The sequence below is a fragment of the Cyphomyrmex costatus genome, unplaced genomic scaffold (assembly GCF_001594065.2).
Source record: "Cyphomyrmex costatus isolate MS0001 unplaced genomic scaffold, Ccosl1.0 scaffold254, whole genome shotgun sequence".
NCBI classification, from domain to species: domain Eukaryota; kingdom Metazoa; phylum Arthropoda; class Insecta; order Hymenoptera; family Formicidae; genus Cyphomyrmex; species Cyphomyrmex costatus.
Window position 1 is genome coordinate 1,470,735 of NW_017276629.1, and position 20,233 is coordinate 1,490,967.

At 29.8% G+C, this 20,233-nt stretch overlaps 2 protein-coding genes across 9 annotated transcripts in view; one reads left to right on the forward strand and one right to left on the reverse strand.

Moving 5' to 3' along the window:
* dlg1 (MAGUK family member discs large 1) overlaps positions 1-20,233 on the reverse strand; it is a 540,434-nt gene that overhangs the window by 483,365 nt on the left and 36,836 nt on the right. The window lies entirely within an intron of this gene.
* LOC108774470 (facilitated trehalose transporter Tret1) lies at positions 5,069-10,051 on the forward strand. Its single transcript, XM_018540593.1, has 3 exons — positions 5,069-5,141; positions 5,334-5,714; positions 9,055-10,051. The coding sequence occupies exons 1-3, from the start codon at positions 5,072-5,074 to the stop codon at positions 10,002-10,004; spliced, it is 1,401 nt and encodes a 466-aa protein (XP_018396095.1). The 5' UTR covers positions 5,069-5,071; the 3' UTR covers positions 10,005-10,051.

Here is a 20,233-nt window from a genome sequence, read left to right on the forward strand (position 1 = left end):
TCACAATTTCAAGAACGTTAATATTCTTTACAAAAAATGTCAAGTATTGCAAAAAAGTTATTTTAAATGTGAATTATTTCGGAAACCTAATGCTAGAGAAATTTTACTCGTGACATGATCGTTTTCAACATTCAAGAATTTACACATAAAACACCTTCCTTAATTCAAAATAATGGAAACAAATATTTTTTTGGAAATAAATGTAATCTTTCTGTTATCTCTCTCTCACATTGTTAATCATTCAGATATCAAAAAAATAAAGATCCAATTCTTTAAATAACATTCCATTATTTTCAACTTTATATCAAAATAAATCAATTCATTATGTGGTTAAATTGGTTATTATGTTCGAAGTAAACAACATTCACATTAATGTATGCACTTATAATTAGTGAATAATGACCCCTAAATTTAAATCAATACATTTCTTGTTTTAAATTCATTAACTCTATTATTTCAGTTAAATTAGCGAGATACAAAATATGAGCAGTAACGACCTGTAGAAATGATGAATAAATAACAAAAATTAATATACAATAATTGATAAAAAAAATTAATAAATAACACAAATTAACATAATTGCACACTATGAATTTAACATCAGTATTTAAATCTCAAAAACTAATAACTCTTTTTTTTTAATCAAATCAAAATTATAAACTGCATTAAAATTCTGCAAAATGTATTATAATATCAAGATTATAACCAAACCAATTATTTCGAATTCTTTCGATTATAATTTGCACGCAAATTATCATTTCTATTATAAATGTTTATCATGTTTCCTTTATTTATACCATATATATTTCCCTTTCTTCTTTAAGTTACATATTTCCAAAAATTACAAAATAATTCTTATATTCTCTTCCATCCGTGGTATTCATAGTCAATTCTTATTTCAAGATCGTCTTAAGCAATGTCTTAAGGCATTAACGCGGCTCTCTGATTGGTTCGTGACATCTCAAAATTGAACTTAAGACAGTCTTGAATATAAGAACTGACTATGCCGGCCTTAGAAACATACAAACTAGAAGGTATCTTCTATCAAATGATGTAGTAGTTATAATGCTGTTTATAATTTTGCAATAATTAACTTTTTTATAAGATAAACAAAAATGAGCGTCTGACAAACGTCTGACAATCTTCAAAACTGACACAGTAAGCAGTAATATTCTTTAATTCTTTTTCATTCACAAGAGTCATCTGTACAAATATCTACACAGGTGAATATATATAAGAATTATATATGCATTTTATAAGATATAAATTCTATGAAGATTCTTTATTCTACTATATATATAAATTTAAGTAATAAATATATATATTTTCATTTATAAGAGCTATCTGTACAAATATCTATACAGGTGAATGTATATAAGAATTATATAAATTCACTATTCAATTTCTTCCTAGTTTATTATTGTTTATCAATTATACGGTCCTAAAAAGTTTCTAGAATTATATAAACATTTTATAAGATATAAATTATATGAAGATTCTTTATTCTACTATAAATTTAAGTGATATATATATATATATATATATATATATGAAAAAGCGTGTATGAGAATCTTTTCACTTCAATATTAAACTTTTTTACTGATGTATGTACAGTGCTGTGCAGTACCAAGATACAAGTACTTAGGTACTATTACCAGGTACAAATTTATGTCTCTAAGAACTGAAGTACTTTTTTCTGATACTTATACCAAGATATCATTTCTTGTGTATCGGTATTTAGATATATTTTAATTTTGGATGATACTTTCCTGCTAGGTAATACTAAGATAACTTTCTAATTGCCATAAAGTATTACATTTTGAGATTATCATATTTAGAAGATCAATTAGCACTAATACTTTTGAATTTTTATTTTCAATTTTTATTATCAAATATAAAGTGTTACATATGTTTTGTTATTTAGATTCTAATTTCTATTTCAACTTTATTCGATTTGACATTAAAAACTGTTACATAAATTGTACTAATAATCACTTAAAAAATTAAGGTTCATGATTTCTTTTTTATGTTATCATTCTATAATAATAAATTCATTTACACATTCAAATACTGTGTTAGCTTTTTGCAGGCATTTTATATTATTAATTTATTTAATTTATTCGAGCATTTCATATTTCATTGTATTATTTTTCAATAATGAGTAAATATTAATAAATGGATTATTATTTAAATAAAACTAATTAATGGTTTTATTATATAAGTGTTACATCATTTTATTTTATATGTTAAACTTGTGGCATATACGTATAAAATGTATGTATAATAAGTAAATATTACGTGCATATACGTGAAATATATAGATCATATTTAACATGCAAGCTGTCGTCATTTTGACGATAAAATAATGTTAAAGACGTTATTTTGTCATCAAAATGCAATTTATTCTAAAATGTTATGTTAAAAATAAAAGTACTTGTACCTAGATACTGAAAATAGAGTATCTTGCACTACTGTGTATATACATATATACGTAATTTATGCTCTGCAAACATGTAATGCAGTTTTTTCTGATTGATTTTTCTGTAAATATGTACTTGCCTCCAGCTCTGAGGGCTACAATTTGACATTTAACAATATAATACAACATCATATAAAGATTAAGTTAACTTATGGTCTGTCTTACAGATTGGTTTACGCTGTACTTCAATTTTATACTAAAAATCTCATTATAAAAAAAAAGAAAAAAAAATAAAACAAATTTAAAGCTGTAAATATGTAAAATGACGTAATATTATTAATAATACATCTACTATTATTTAAACTATGTAATTTGCAAAAGAAGATTATAAGAATCATATTTTTGCATTTGTAGAATTCATATTTAGCTAAATATTGTAGCAACACAATTACAACCAAATAATATATACATAATTAGCGTTTAAAAAATACATTAGTAATAATCGACTAGCAGTTGTAGGGCAATAATTACGAAATCAATCTTTCAGAAGGTTGCGCAAATATAACTTTGAGCGGAAATTGCGAATATATAAGCTTTAGGAAGATTGTGTACAAGTAGGATAAAAATCTTCCGCTAGTTGCGTAATTGTTACCAAATTGCAGAGAATACGTAAGAGCTACGCATTTGAATGAAGCAATACTAACAATAAGACACGATTCAACCGACAGAGTCTTGTCGAAATAAGCAAAAGAAAACTCTATATAACATCAGATAAATAACGCAGAAGGAATAATTAATATCGTCCATCGCGGAGGTCATGTCCTATTCGATCTCTATCGTTAATTATTGTTCACGTTACAACGCAAACAGAGTATATATATATATATATATACACAAGATAAAAAAATCACGAGAGATTACAATTAGTGTCCAGGGTGTGTGAGTTTTAAAGGTGTGTGTGAGTTTTAAAGGCTTTATTTGTGCAAACTATCCAATCAATTGTTCCATCATTTCTTCATGGAATCATACTCATCACAACATGATTTTATATAGAAACAAATTAAAAAGAAAAATACATGAAAAGAGAAACATACATGATGTAAAAAAAGAATATTCATTTTTATGTACGTTTATTGTAAAGTTAATTATTATATCGTGTGTTCTACCTGTGATATGACTTCAGGTTCGTTATTGTATATATCTTTCTAATGTTTAGTAAACTTTATTATATGATTTCTTTTTCTTGGTATCCGAACGGTGCTTTACCCACAGTAATATCCAACAGTTCCCAACTTTACATCTGATTTGAATAAGACTAACTGGAACATGTACTTGAATACCTCATTATGTATGCCAAGGTTTTTTATATACATATTAATTTCCATTTCATTATCTTTCAATAATAAAATGTATTATGTTAAAATAGACAATTTAATATAAGAATTCTCTTGAAATTAATACTGATCTTTTGTTATTTATTTTTAAAATATAAAAAATTGTTATATAGTTTGACCTCTCACCTATAGAACACTATATTTGATTCAATATTTTGGAGCACATGAGTGTGAGTTAACCAGTTTTTAATCACGTGTATCTTCATAAGTATACATTTACAAATTATTATTCTAATTAATACTTAATATTGTGAGGAACGATTGTTCTGATATAAGCAATTTCGTAATAACATTATACCAAAACACTTATTACGTTTATTAGCATATTTGATTATATATATGTAACAGATTTTGACATTGGAATAAATACATATTCACTTCCATTGCATTATCTTTCAATAATAAAATTTATTATGTTAAAATATTTTAGAGAACGTCAATATAGACATACCGGTAAAGCACTGTTCGGATATCATTACCAAGAAAGAGAAATCATATAATAAAGTTCTTAATACTAAACATTAGACAGAAATATACAATAACGAACCTAAAGTCATATCATAGGTAGAATACACACGATATACATTTTTACTTCATTAATCTAAATAATAAAAAAATAAAAACATATAATTCAATATATTTGCAGTTTGTTTCTATCAGATGTTTTTGTCAGTACTAATAAACCGCTTTCCCAGAAATAAGGGAAAGTCTCTTTAGGTGTCAGTATCGGCGACTTTCCTCCAGCGATATATGTACATATATGTATATACATATATGACATATAATAAGTTAAAAAAACAAAACGAGCCTAAAAATTAATATAATTCGAGTTGTAAAAATTAATAAAAAGTTAATTAATTAATTTTATTAATAATCATTTAATCTAATTAGAAATATATATGTGTACATTAATATAAAATAATATATAATAACTAATTAAATTTAATTAATATAATTTATTAAATGTTTTAGTATTCTAATAATTATTTATTCTATATAAAAATGAGTAATAAACATATATGTAGGTAATTTAAACAATGAATGTGATAAAAATGATAAGAAATTACTAATTCTATGGTTCTACGGATGAAATCATACTTTAACAGGTCATTAAAAAATATTTACATTATTCATCGATCATTATTTATCATTCTCAAGGACGTAGAACGACTTTTACGATTCGTCGCTTTTCCTGTAGAGAAGAGCGTGAATATTTCTCGCAAAGGCTCAGTCACAGGCAGTCCACAGAAAGAGTACGATGGATTATGAGGTAGATAAAAAGAAAATTAAAAAATTACAATGGCCTCAATGGATTGCTGGTGTCGGAGGTATATATATTCTGTATAATATCAATAAAATATATTAATCAAAATTTTAACCTAGTTTTTTAAATATATTAAATCTTTATAGATGAAAAAAAAAATTTACTTGACTTTATGTATAATATATGAAAAAATTATCACCCACATTACAAACATAAATATATTATAAGTAATGATTAATAATTTTCTAATTTTCAGTCAATCTTCTGCAATTACAAATGGGACTGATATCGGTTTGGAGCTCACCGTATATCGCATATCTGACTTCAACCGAATCTCACATCCCCATGACAATGAACGAGGCTTCCTGGGTAGTTTCTCTATTGAACCTAGGCAGGCTAATTGGTGCCATTTCTGGTTCTGTTGCCGTTAACTATCTCGGCGCTAAAACAACGGTCTTCATAACGAGTTTGCCAATAACTCTCTGTTGGCTCTTTATAATTGTGGCTAATCGAGTGGAATGGTTGTATGTAGCCAGGTTACTAGCTGGGATCAGTCTAGGAAAGACGTACAGCTGCTTCTCACTTTACTTAGGCGAAATTGCGGATCCTTCCATTCGAGGAGCTCTAGTCGTATTAGGTACGCTACGTGTTGATGTTTATAGATAAATATAGTGCATTTTAAAAATATGAAAGTACTTGATATCGGAATATTTTAAAGTGATAACCGGCTAATGTATATACTCCATTTATTTAATTTTAAATCAAACTTTCAAACTAAGCTTTAAACTACATCTTGAATCAAACCTTGAACCGAACCTTCGAGAAAAAACTTCATGAGTATCGCAAATATTTCAGTAATTGATATTGATATTATATTTTAATTGTGTTTTATACGATTAAATACATGGTTGGAAAGTAAAACATTACTTTTAATAAAGTTATATATATATATAATTAGGTCTCTTTTTAATAATTATAACTTGCCTTCTTCCGTTTTTTTTTTACATCTATAACTTAACCTAGTTACATTTTTTAAATCAATTAACTAATTTACTAGTTAGTTTATAACTACGTTACATTAAACTTACTTATCAACACATGAGTAAAAAATACTATATTCGTTCAAGACGGTTCTTTATGCCTAACAGTATTTCTTGCGTATTTATACAATTTCCGGTACAAGCAAACTGTACGCCGATTATTTGTCGGTCTTGAAACACAATCCGATAAAGCACTCCAGTTTCGGTTTAGGACCGTGTTTTAAGACCGACAAATAATCAACGTACAGTTTGCTTGAACTGGAAACTGTATAAATACACAAGAAATGTTATTAGGCACAAAGAACCGTTTTGACCGAATATGACATTTTTCAGTTTTATGTGTGTTTAATCTCTCATCGGTCGAGTTTTATCCATTATATATTGTTTATTTGTCAACATATAGGCCGAAAAAAGTAAACGATCAGTGATTATTTCTTGTGATTGAAATACATATATGTATCTTTATCTGTAGTAGCAGTATAATGTTACAGTTCATAAATATTTACTAAAATTTAAATTAGAATCTTTTTAATGTGTAAATGTCTTAATAATAATTCCAATTTTGTTATTAAATGTATATATTAATTTATTGTATATATATATACAAAATATAGTGTATAATTAAACGTTTAATAAATAAGTAAAATAATTGAATAATAATAGAAATGCATAAAATTCTCTCAAATAACAATGCAAAATATTTTAAAAAATTAATAGAAAAGTAACTGATGAAATATAATAACTCGTTGACTTTTTAAATAACAGTAATGTGTTACTTTTCAGAATCTCATCACAGTAATTTACAAAGTAACTTTCCCAATCCTAGTTAAATATATACACGCGATGCTCATAACGTTTGGCTTGAAGCTCGTCTCTAGATTCGATATTGAGGCTCGGTATGAAGTTCAGCTCAATAATTTGGACGCATTTTAAAGCAAAGTATTCTTTCCAAAGTTTGATAGCAGATTGGTAGATATACTAAATAGTATTCACAATAATATGAAAATACATATATAAAAAAAGAATTTATTATCGCAAAAAAATCGCTATAATATCGCATATTCGTTATAAAACAATCAAACTTCACTGTCACATATAAACATTTATTTGATATCATAGTTTCGTATCCTCCTCAGTACAGTATAAACTAAAAACAAAAATTGTCTATTAGATTTCTTCTGAGTCCAAATTGCAAACAAAAGCTTGTCATGTGAGTTAAAAGTTGTAAGATTTGTGATCAGTAAGGTATAAATGAATCAAAATTTAAAAAAAATTGTGAATGAATTATCACAGATAACAAATCAAATGTTTGACCACAGTGATCGCAGAGTTAAAAGAGATTGTCTTGATCACTTAATCCTTTTATTTGCAACTCAGAAGAAATCTGTTCGGTTTTAATAGACAATTGTTATTCGTTTTCAATTTATAACACATTAAAGAGAATTCAAAATGTGAGTCAAAATATGTGCATCTTTTAATTTTAATTTAATTTATATACATCTTTGTATATAATCGTCTAATGTATTATATATATATACTTTTTCTATCAATCTTGTTAATAAAATTGTACACTATGGACGAAAATCTATAAGTATCGGCTCTCATAAGCATTATTTCATATATTTTTGTAATAAATATAAGCATTTATCCCCTGAGTAGAAATTTGATCAGATAGAAATCAGGGCTGAGTTGGACATGCCGGATTTGACGTTCGGCCCCGATTCGGCTACCCAACCTGATAAGGGATGTAACGCGTTTTCATGATTTGGACCGGATTATGTATGCTGTATCTGGTACTAACACGGCACGAATAAGGTTCTGATCTGGTACTAATAAGGCAAGAATAAAGTTTTGATCTGGTACTGTGTGTGTGATACGACAAGAATAAGGTTCTAATCTGATATGATCTGATAATGATACGGCAAAAATAAGGTTCTGATCAATTACACTGCAAATTCAATGTGTAATAAATGCCTCAATTTATATGTGTGATTTAGTTTTCCATGTAAAAATAACACTATATATTACGCGTTTGAATATGTAAATCCATTTTTGTATACAGTAGATATAGTGTTATTTTTATAGGGAACCATATACATATATTGAGACATTTTTTACACTTAGTTTGCAGTGTAGTAATGAGTTTCGAATAAAAGTACTACACATTTCATTTATTCTCATTTATAACATTTTTATTCTTCAAATATTGAAAGTCATTTTTTAAGTGACTTGCTTTTGCTTGCACAAAAACGACTAATTTATATTTATTATTTGACGAATTCATCTGAAAGGAAACATGATAGGACAAATTAACATACCTAACATTTAAATATAATTAAATTTGAGCAAAATGAATAACACGTGGGTACTTATGGCTTCTTCTTTTACTTTTTACCGAATAAAATACAAATTATTACATTACCTTTATTAAATTCACGTGCAATCAAAATAATTATTAAAATTAGATAAGGATTCACGACGTTAGGAAAACAGTAAATACACAGAAAAGGTTATGATTTTATGTCGGCTACAAAAAGAAAGGAAGCTCGAAAGAATTGACACTTGAAAGAAGTGATTTCAGATTTGATTTTTTTTCCGTATCTGTACCAGAGATGTATATAGATGTAAATATATATAATTTTTTGTTTGGCACACGAAAAAGGTCCAAATAATTACTGGATCTGATATACCGGATTGAGTATACCAGATCGGTAATTACTTAAGCCTTTTCCATGTGCCGGACAAAAAGAAAAATTTTTATTTTTGTTCGGCATATAGAAAAGGCCCACACAATTACCGGATCTGATATACCGAATCCGATATATCTTACCAAGCCTGTATTTGGGCCTGATTTGGCGCAAGCTAAATCCGGCATACCTGAACAAATTTCTACTCGGGATATAAATACTAATAAGGATTAATATGTCTTTTTTGCAGCTGTGAGCGGATTATCGATAGGCAATCTAATGATGAGCATTATGGGTGCGTATTTAAAAATGGACGTGAGTGCAACCGTATGCTTGGTTCTTTGTTTCGTATTAATAATAATTTTCATATGGTTACCTGAATCGCCACATCATTTCGTCAAGATCAAAGAAGAGTCTAAAGCGCGAACCTCAATACTCTGGTATCACCGTGATTGCGATGTGGAGTCAGAATTACAAGCATTGAAGCTTTTTCTTGAAAAAAATAAGAGCTTACCATTTTCGGACGTTTTAAAGGAATTCAAAATTCCATATATTTGGAAAGCACAATTACTCGTATCCCTACTCTTCATGTATCTTCAGTTGTGCGGCCTGAATAACGTATTATTCTACATGGAGACTATTCTGAGACATACCAAAGTGACAGTCATAAATCCGTCAGTGATCGTAATTATCGTTACCGCTACTGGGATCGCCGGCTCTATGCTTTCCATGTTTTTAATTGATAGATTTGGAAGGCGAATCTTAACAATTGTCTCCACCCTAAGTATCACGATCTCGCTAATCTGTCTAGGTACACAATATCAGCTTCTCAATGCAGGTTATAATCCCGCCAGTCTTCAGGCTTTACCAATTTTCTCAGTATTGCTCTTCCAATTATCTTTATACATTGGCCTCGTCTCAATACCTAACACAGTATTGAGTGAGATCTTTCCGCCACATATTAAGTGCGTAGCTGGCTGTTTCGCCAGCATCATCTGTGCGATATCCTCTTTTATCTCCACATCAACATATCAGCCTTTAATCAATTTAATCACGGAAAGATATTTATTCTACGCATATGCTTTGGTACTAATAACTGCTATACCATATACCTATTTCTGCATGCCTGAAACTAAAGGCAAGTCGTTGCAGCAAATTCAAGAAGAACTGGATAGAAGAACTAAACAGGCAGTTAGTTGAGTTAGTTTGAATACATTTATCGAATTATCTGAATAATCGAATTCTAGAAAACTTGTAATGGAACTTGTTTTCTTACATTTATTAAAAAGTTTTTTATGATAGATCGATAACAGTATCGAGTAATGTTAATATGATGACCAATAATGATTTAACAAATTATAATTACAATGTAATATTTCTATTTCGTCTTAGCAAGCCTACATTATATAGTAACAAGAAATAGTTGAGTTGATAAATAAATATTTTAAAGAATATTATTACATATATCTACTCACTTCTACTCATTGTATATTATCGTTGCATATGTAAACTGTAAGAATAATTAAATTTTTTATTGTATAATATTTATTATACGCGACTGTTTAAAATTAATTAATTAAATTTAAACCACTATAAAGTAGCCATGCCTTGTGAGAAATATACTTTTAGCAATTAACGTAAAAAGTGATATATTAATAAAACTGTATAAACATATGACTAATATTTATTTGATCTTTTTTGTAATCAAAGTATAATAATTAACAAAGACGTGTTTTTGCCGACAATATAATTATTTATCGTCAATTACTACTTTGTGAAGTATTTGAAAGTGTAAGTAACTGATGCGGCGAGATAAGAAACGCATTTAATTTCACATTAACAGTTACGTGCTGCTTCCAAATACCTGACACGACGCATTAAATTGTCAATATTGCACAAAAGCAAATAGGATTTCAAATACGAAGTAGATTCTTGGGAGATACGAAAAATACTTCAGAGAAAAATTTCTCTTATATTGCGCGTTACATGCAATATATCGTATAACGTAATGTGAAAATGCTTCTTGCAAGTTAGCTGTTATCTCATCGAGATATCGATTTAAAACTCAAGCATAATTAAGTGGTAATCTCGCGGAATCTTATCAAATAAAAATATTGTAATTATGTTTCCTTTTTTTACGAATATAATGTTAGTGATGGAACTCGGCCAGATTCATATTTTACATGACGATATTTCACTTGGATGGTCACCAGCGACAACATTAAAAGCGCAATGAGGCCATGATCTAAGGCCGTAAATTCAAGACTATCTTATCTCGCACAGGTCATTTTGCCAATGACGCTTTATATTTATACTATGAGGAAAATAAAACCAACGTATTACGCGGCTAATTAATCTAAAAATAACTACGTGATACAAAAGATAAAAGCTTGCGTTAAAGATAAAAGATTGCGCAGAAAACGTATTGTACGTGTGTATAATATTTAAAAAAAGATACGATGTAACAGATATCTCGAAGTATAAGAAAACAAAATAGACACAAAAATAAATTTGACTTGATTAGAAAAAAAAAAACAATGAAAAACTGACATAGTAAATATTATAAAAAAATATTCATGGAAACATATGTATATGAATTCTTATTTTTGCAGACGTTGTATTTATAGCGAATTTGATTAAATGCACTCAATATGCAGTGGTGCACATTAAAGCCGTCCTATACAAATTGACATAAAAATATGTGTTTAACATACATATAAAAACGGATTAAACCTCAATACATGAAATGGTCAATACATTTTATTGCGCTGTTAAATAACATCTGTATTTCATAATTCGAAATATTATATCTGCTTTTTTTATTTCACACAGATTAAATCAGTATACAACGGCTTTAACATGCACTAGTGTGCACTAGTGCGTCCATCCAAATTCGCTATTACATAATAGGTGGTCCTGCTATGAATTAATCAAACAACGTGATCATATTCTCCTCTTCTTGTATGCCAACACATACTGGGTTAGGATTTTAAATTCATTATCGTAAAATATCATTAGAGCTGCAAGAGGTGCATAAACCAATAACTGTAACCGCTGCATCATGGGCAAACATTGTATAGGCATAATGCTCCGTAATGCACCAATTAAATTAGGGTGAGATAAATGAGTTATGTGCATACAGGTTTCGCTTGCGTCGAAACGATTGCGTTTATTTACACCATTTTCCAGGCATATCACTATCGTAATTTTCTTTTACGCAATAGAAATACATAATTGCGAATACGTGCGTAATAGAGTGTACAACAAAAATAACCGGTCATGTAAAAAGAATAAAACCGAGTCAAGTAAAAAGCACAGTCGTGGCAGTCAGTTATTTAAACAATCTTGTCAAGAGTATGTATGTATTCATAAAATTCTGAGTAGACTATACGCGATTTATTTGAAAATAGACGGAAACATTTCTAGGGAGGGTGCTCTATTTTACTTAATTTAGATTTCGATATAACGCCCGGGCGCTACCTCTTATCGGTACGTGCGCTTCCTTTACGACTGTTCGTCCTTTTATTTTGTCAGGATCATTACAGTTTAGTACTCCTAATAAAAAAGAGCTATTATGTAAGAGTGCCATTTTTATCGTGGAATTAAACGTGATAACCTACGAAGCGGCTGAAACTTGATAAATTCCAATAACGTAACTAAATTACGATCAGCAAATAATATTTCGCGACACATCAGCACTTTTTAATTACCTATATCACAGAAAAACTAAATTATGCCTCTTTCTCATTGGCGCAATTCCACAATCGATGCGTATTCTAAAATTAAAGAATAATTTGATACTCCAATTTTCTCGCTTCGAGACTGCATTGTTAGGGGAATTAAAGGCAAGTGACTGAGTGGAAACGCGCGCGCCGTCGTTTAATATTTGTTATTGTTCGGTTTTGGCACACGACAATGAGAGAACCGAGCAATGGAACCTATACTTTGCCCCACAATTACTGCAACTTTCAACTCAACGAAAATGGCCTCGATCGGACGCGTGGGACTCAGCAGCGTCTTTCGCTGCCGCGAGAAAGTTTGTCAAACCGCGTAACGAGCGGAGAGTGTAATTGCCAGCCGAACACAAACTCGATTGTCCTCCGAGAAAGCTCCGACGTCCGCTCCGGAACTACCAATCACATTAGACCTGTCTGCAAGTAAACCCTGAGACAATTATCCCCACCCACCACCAGTCGGGTATTCATATTTTGTGACAAACAGTCATTTTCAACGCCATCAACCCGAAGCGACGGCCACGTTGTGGCTACCTTCGATAATGTAACATTGTTCAAAAATATTAATTATAAAGTTTAATATGGTATTTATATAACATATTGAAATTAGACATATTATAATTAAAACTACAAGAATTTTGATAGAAACTAAATTCGGTTTTCCTATACTTTCTAGATACAAAGTGACAATCGAGAAGTTGATGCAATTAAATAATTGTTTTATGTATAAATAAATTGATAGAATAAAATACATTAAAGAAGAAACTCTGTTGTAAAACTGTTATTAAAAAAATTCAATATTTTTTTATTAATATACAGTAAAAAATATTTTGTATGTTTAAATACCATATACTTATAAAAATAAGTACTGTAAAAAAAATAAAGAATTTAGATGATTGTGTGTGTGCATAATTTATGTTTTTAAAATGGACCTTTCCTTAAATTTTAATAATTAAGTTGTTTCCAAAAATTATTAAGTACTATATATATATATATATATTCTATGCCTTCAAAAAAATTCCAACTAAATTTGTTTCACAAAAATTCCATTACATCAATGATGCGCACTCTTTCTTAAACTAAAAGTTTATCTAAACAAAATCTTACGAGCCGCAAATCTATTTAATAGCGCGCGCGCGCGCATGTGTGTGTGCATATAATCGATTTTATTTAATTTATATAATTAACTATATTATCAGAGTCTTTTTGTTTTTGCAAAAAGATTTGTGTAAAGATATGAAGAGACTTTCTGACTAAACTAATACTTATACATTTATAATTTTCCGTATATATTATTATATAAACACAAATAAATATAATTGAAATAAATAAATACATATATAAATTGTATATATGTTATTCCTTTATTAATATTAATATAAAATTTTTCTATTTTTCTACTTATTCCAGTTATTTATTTTGATAATTTTACATTCTTTGACTTTTATCAATAATAAAATTAAAAATTAAGATAATTCATAAAAGTTAAAAATTTTGCAAACATATTATTTATATACGAAATATACGTACATATAAATATAAGATACATTTTTAAAATATAAATTCTTAAAACATTTTTTTTAATGTATCTCAAATAGAACTGTTAAACTGTTACTGTTAACAATAATGTTATTATTTTAATAATTTGTGTACAACAGAAAATATAATTTTATGTTTTCGGCTACCGAAAACGTAAGAAACAAGCCGTAGAAAATTAATTAGAGGGGCTGTATGTAACCCACGATCGCGGGTTGCATATTACTGCATTACATTATAACACAGTATTGGAAAAACAGTATCGAATTTTAACATAAATTGCATATCACGAACGGTCTACTCAATTTTTTTTATTAATTTAATGAAAGTTGAATAGTTAGAAGACAAATATTATTACATAAGAGAATGAAAACAAAGAGATAATATCGACACAATTTATAAACAAACCGTGAAAACATATTTTTGCAGTAAAATTAATATTTATGATATGTTAAATAAACCTGTATTTTATTTATTCATCTTACGTTACGAATTTACATTTTAAAATACTATATTTTTACGTTATTTGTTCACTTACTTAAATTGTGTAATTTTGTTTTGTCACTAAAAAATATTGAATATTAATTTAACACAAAATTATTAAATAACATAATTACATTATATTAAATTAACACTCCAAAGATGATAAAAAATTCAATACAAACTGTTAACAAGAGTGAACGTGAGTAGGCTGTTTCCAGCACAAAAACACATTTTTTTTTGTGTACTATGTTATTACGTCATTACCTCATTATGTCATTATGTTGTTTAGAATAATAGAAGACAATAGAATTGATTCTTGAAAACATCTTCACTCTTGTGCAATGTGTCATGCATAAACGCGCAAAATTCAAACAATTCAACTTGTTGGCTAATCATAAAAATCCTTCTCATTTAAAAACTATTATATTCAATATTTTGATATTAGAATTTTCGTTATAAAATCATCTTAGAAATCTGCTATCTATTAAAGCTTGTCACAGTAAATTTGATATATCCTGTAATAACACTAATAATTGTAAATAGTATGCCTTCAAAAAATTCTATTAACTATATTTTTTTTATGAAAATAAAATTCAATGCCGAAATATGTATGCAACTAGTTTCGGCCTCTTTACAATTTTTATTTAAAAAAATTTATAAATAAATATTTTTTATATTATGAGTTAATAAGAAAAAACAGATTTTCCCGCAAAATAATGTTAATTCATTTCGTTCTCGTATGTTCATTATAAAATAACAATTATTTAATTGTTTATTATCCCAATTATTACTCTGTATACAAAAATATCTTGTAAAAAAGATGGTAAAATTATATATTCTGAACAAAAATTACATATATTATTCATAACTTAAATACATCAGTGATGTTTCTCATTCTTTTCTTTATTTCATAAAAGAATTACTCCATTTTGATTATGGCAGTCACGTGCTACATTAATGAGAGCAAGGGTTTATGCGTGCCCATCGTACGGCTAAAATGAAACCATTTGTATTGTTCACCGAAATTCTCGCTTAATTCCTCGCGTGACACACGAAAGAGAAGAATACTTTTGTCCTCGTATAAGAATAGTTCGTGCTTGAGCCGAAAACGGACAGGCAGGCAATAATGGAGATTCTGATTTGGGCAAGAGCCGCGAGTCGAGAGAAGAGTCTTCTCGCGCAATTTTGCAATGCAATTACCTGTCGCCAACGATCTCCCTGAGTTTTCCCCAAGTTTCCCCATTCGCTCTTCTCAGAGCTTTAAAATTCAACGAACTGTGCGAAAGGATCGTCTTTCTACTCGCTGTCAGAATATTTCCTTGCTATTCTCATTGCACGAGTTGCTCGACCGACCGCAAAAATAAAAAAAATTGTACATAAATTTGCTTCAACGTAAGCAAAATAAATCGATTTCATCTATTTACACATCAACATAGATTATACGTTTTTCTCCCTACTACTTAATATATCCTTGATTGATGTTGTATGAGTAAATGTTGGATCAAGCAGTTACATTCTATTATTGTTAAAAGATGTGAATTGATATTCTATTCTAGTACATCTTGTAACGATTACAGAGAAAAATATAATTGTAATAGTCAACACTATATCTTCGAAACAAAAATAACGTCTATATTGGTTCTATCACCGGGGGGAGCAACACGAAGAGTTGAAATTATTGGAAATTTGTACAAAAAACAACAGATAACCAGATAATTAGCAAAAACACGGTTACGCATACATTAATTTACTACGTATTATCTCAAAATGAAACAACAGTTTTCAATAATTATCTAACTGTAGGATAACACATACTGCAAAAATCCATCCACCACACCACCATGTCGTCCACTGATTCGTTCCCGATAAACAAATGCAAATCGAAACAATATAAGATAATTTCTATTAGAAAAAAAGACTTCACAGAAAAAAATAAATAGCTGCGCGCGCAAGATTAAAGCAAGGAACACAAATATAAGGCATAAAAAATTCAACCAGAGTTTTTTATTTCATGGAAAAAAAGGAAACAAAGGATTTTGATTGGCATATTTTCTTATGCATTACGTGTTATACGTTATGCAAGAGTCTGTACTTTCATAATCATAAACTGTTAATGTTTCACGGGGAAAAAAAACAATTTTGGTCCACTGCCAAGTTGCGGTAACGGTCAATGGAACAGTGGGAATGAAAAAGAGGGACAAAGAACTCTAGCGAAGAAAGGTCACTGACCCACATTTTCGTGGCGCGACTTTCAATGACTCGCGGGAAGCTTGTTCTGTTTTCATTGAAAGGATCGATGATCCTCGCGGCTAACCACACATTGTGTCACGTAGTCGGGTATTCCGTTTTCGTGGATTGCGGTACCTAGTAGTGATCAACTTTGCAGAGTATAGCATGTTGTTCTCAACGACTTAACCCAATCGAAATTTGATAATTCAACACTCATTGTCAGCCAATCCGGCTTGAGTTTTCATCATCAGTCACGACCAGTGCCTACCAGTATTTCGATAAACTTCTGATTAATATTAATATCCTAAAAAATAAAAAAAGAAATTTTTTTCTCTACTGGAGATTTAACCTATTGCTTTCTTTTGCATATAAAATGAAAGAATTATTCCTAAAGGAAACTCTTTAACATAGAGTAGCGCTGATGATAATTGCATTAAGTCAAATCAAATCAAATTGTTAAATTAAATTAAATTAATTTCTTAACGAAGTATCGATAGCGATCGACAATTTAATTCAATAATCAACAAACACTCTCGATACGATATCTAGCATTTTCACAAAAAAGAAAAGAATAAAAATAAAAGAAAATGACTATACGTGCACGTATACAGATAGCAACCAGTACGTGAATATTTACACAGGGGAAATGAAGCTGCAGGAAACGAGCGGAAGTGAAGATTCACGTGGGACTGATAGTCGACGATACTCTCGTGCCAATATTCCTTTCTGGTCCATTTCCACCATGCTTTTGCTCACTTTGTTCCGCGCGCGCTCTTTATTTTCTCCAACCTCCGCGTCATTTTCTTTCATTCCGTCATTCTCGTTAAGAGCCAAATAAGTCGTTATTTGTGCGTTTCATAGTCTTCCTTTTTTTTTTTTTCAAGAAACTTTTATGACACAATAAGATTTTTAAACCAAATGAGACAATGCCACAGCGGATACTTCTAAATAATTGTGTGTGAATTTATATACTACAAATGTAATTCTTTGATTGCGCGTCGAAAATTTTTTCAGACTTGAAACGCAATAAAATAAGATTTTTGTTTTGTGGATTCAAAACAAGCCGAATCCATCTGAAAGCGCTTGCAGGCATTTAAAATTGTCGAATAGTTTAAAAACTCTTTCGAAAGCTTATCTGTATAATAATTTATATTATAATAAATTATTTACTAATATTTATTAAAACTTATAAAATATAGGATTTTATTGAAAAACAAATAAAAAATGTATCAACAAATAATTCAAATTCTAATACACATATAATGTTATAAGCATTGGGTTAAAAAATTTCTAGTTTGCTTAAACTGGAAATTGTAAAAAAATCACATAAAAAATATAGGCATGATGAAACTTGTCTTGACTAAATATAACCCTTTTCACTCATTTGTTTTAGAAAACTAGTTATTAATGTTTTTTTATCTATTTATATTATGATCCATTGTGTGACCCTACGAGGAAAGCTCATAGAACGATCCATCTTAATCCACGGTAGACGCACACAGGTAATTAGCTCAATTAATATCAACCGGAACTTAGGTGACTGACCGAGCTAACGAGCAATCGCGATTAACCCAATTAATGTTTTGGCGCTGAGCGTTCTAATGACTTCGATCGACAGCAGTCAAGGTCGGTAAGCTGCAATTACTGTTTTCGCGAAAACGACGTAGATCTGTATTGACTATTGTGCTTTCATTCGTTCCTTTCATTCTCTTTTTCTTTCTCTGGGGATTAATCACGAGCGAAAACTAATTGCTGCAAAATTACGTAAACCTTTGCACTTGAAACAGCAATCAATCTATTCGCGAATACATGTGAGACTTTTTAAAGAAAAAAGTTTTTATATGTATAATTCGTGATATACTAGTTTCTTCGAAATTATATTTTTGTTGTAAACTTAATTAAAATTTGCAATTAGTTCTCGTTTGTCACAGAAAGAATCAGTGTTATAAGAAAAATAGGAATAGATTTAATTTTTAAATACAAGACCGTCACTATCTCATCCGTATAGACTCTATCTACTATAATCATATTAATACTGAATTTTTCTTGAGTATCACAATATTAACTCCTCTTCATCCGTTCTATATAACTTTGCCGTAGTAATACTGCAATGAAAATGAAATCCGGATTAAATTTATACAACGCCGCTGACAAGTTTCGAAATAGAGTGCAGCGTCGAATGGTACGTAGCTCGCAACGACGGATAAGTCTCGTCGGTGCAGAGAGTTGCAAGTGGAAAAAGTCGAGCACAGGCCAGGAAGTGCGCACGTAAAAGGCGTCGTCCCAACCGATCCAACGGACTATCCTCCATATGCGATTACCCTAGAAAGAAGGCGACGAACAGGCTATGATGCCAACGGGAATATATTCCTTTGGCTGCCGCGCGACTTTCCTCTTTATCTCTTGGCTTTCTTCGTGCGCACGCGCGCGTGATGCACCGCGACGAAATGAAATACTACCGGTAATTCCCATGAGAGTCGGACACTTTCAAGATTATACGGTCTTCCGAGAAGATTCCTCTGTGAAAAAGGTTGATTTAATTTTTAAACATAATATCAAACAAGAATTCCTTACTGACAATGAGATGATAAATCATAAAATTGTAACAAATAATAACAAAACGTAAGAACATACGGCGTCGCAGACGTTTAAGTCGAATAATAAAGATTCATTTCTATCATCTATCTTTTCAATAATTTTATAATAATATCCATTCGTTTACAACAAATTATAGTGATACATTTCAAACCTCAAGACAAAAGCACACATAAGGAAAAAGTTAATTATTTCTAAAAACGGAATCATCGATAAAATTTTTGCCAGTACTTTACATTGAAGAGTATTTAAACGAGTATCTTAATAACGATCGAATTAACGCTGTGGCGTAGAATGAACGAAGAAAGGAGAGTAAGAAGACACAGCTTCCGCGCGGGCTTTGAGCCCATGTTGTAACGCAGATGGAGTCTAAGGAGACGCCAAGGTTCACCACTTGTCCCTCGAGAGCTTTGCTCACCTCTACAACTCTCAAGCACTTGGTTAACACAAGGTAATTCCGTTGCAATGCGACGTCTTTGAGAAAGCTACGCGTCTACTCGCAATATCCTGATAACCTCAAAGAAAATTGAATAATCGCTCGACATTGTATTTTATGGCGAGAATAAACACATTCAAGAGAAACTCATGAAAAAAAAACCGCCGAAGGTAATAGGAGCTGATAAGAGAAGATATTACGTTGCTAAATGTATATAAAGTGCCTAATAATAAATAAATAAAACTGGATTGATTTTATATAAAGTACTTTTTACAAATTTTTTAAATATTTTCAATAATTGACGTTAAGAAATTAATTTATAAAGAAATTACATGTCGCATTTGTAAAAATAAGATACGAGAAGAGATAGAGAGAGAGAGAGAGAGAGAGAGAGAGAGAGAGAGAGAGAGAGAGAG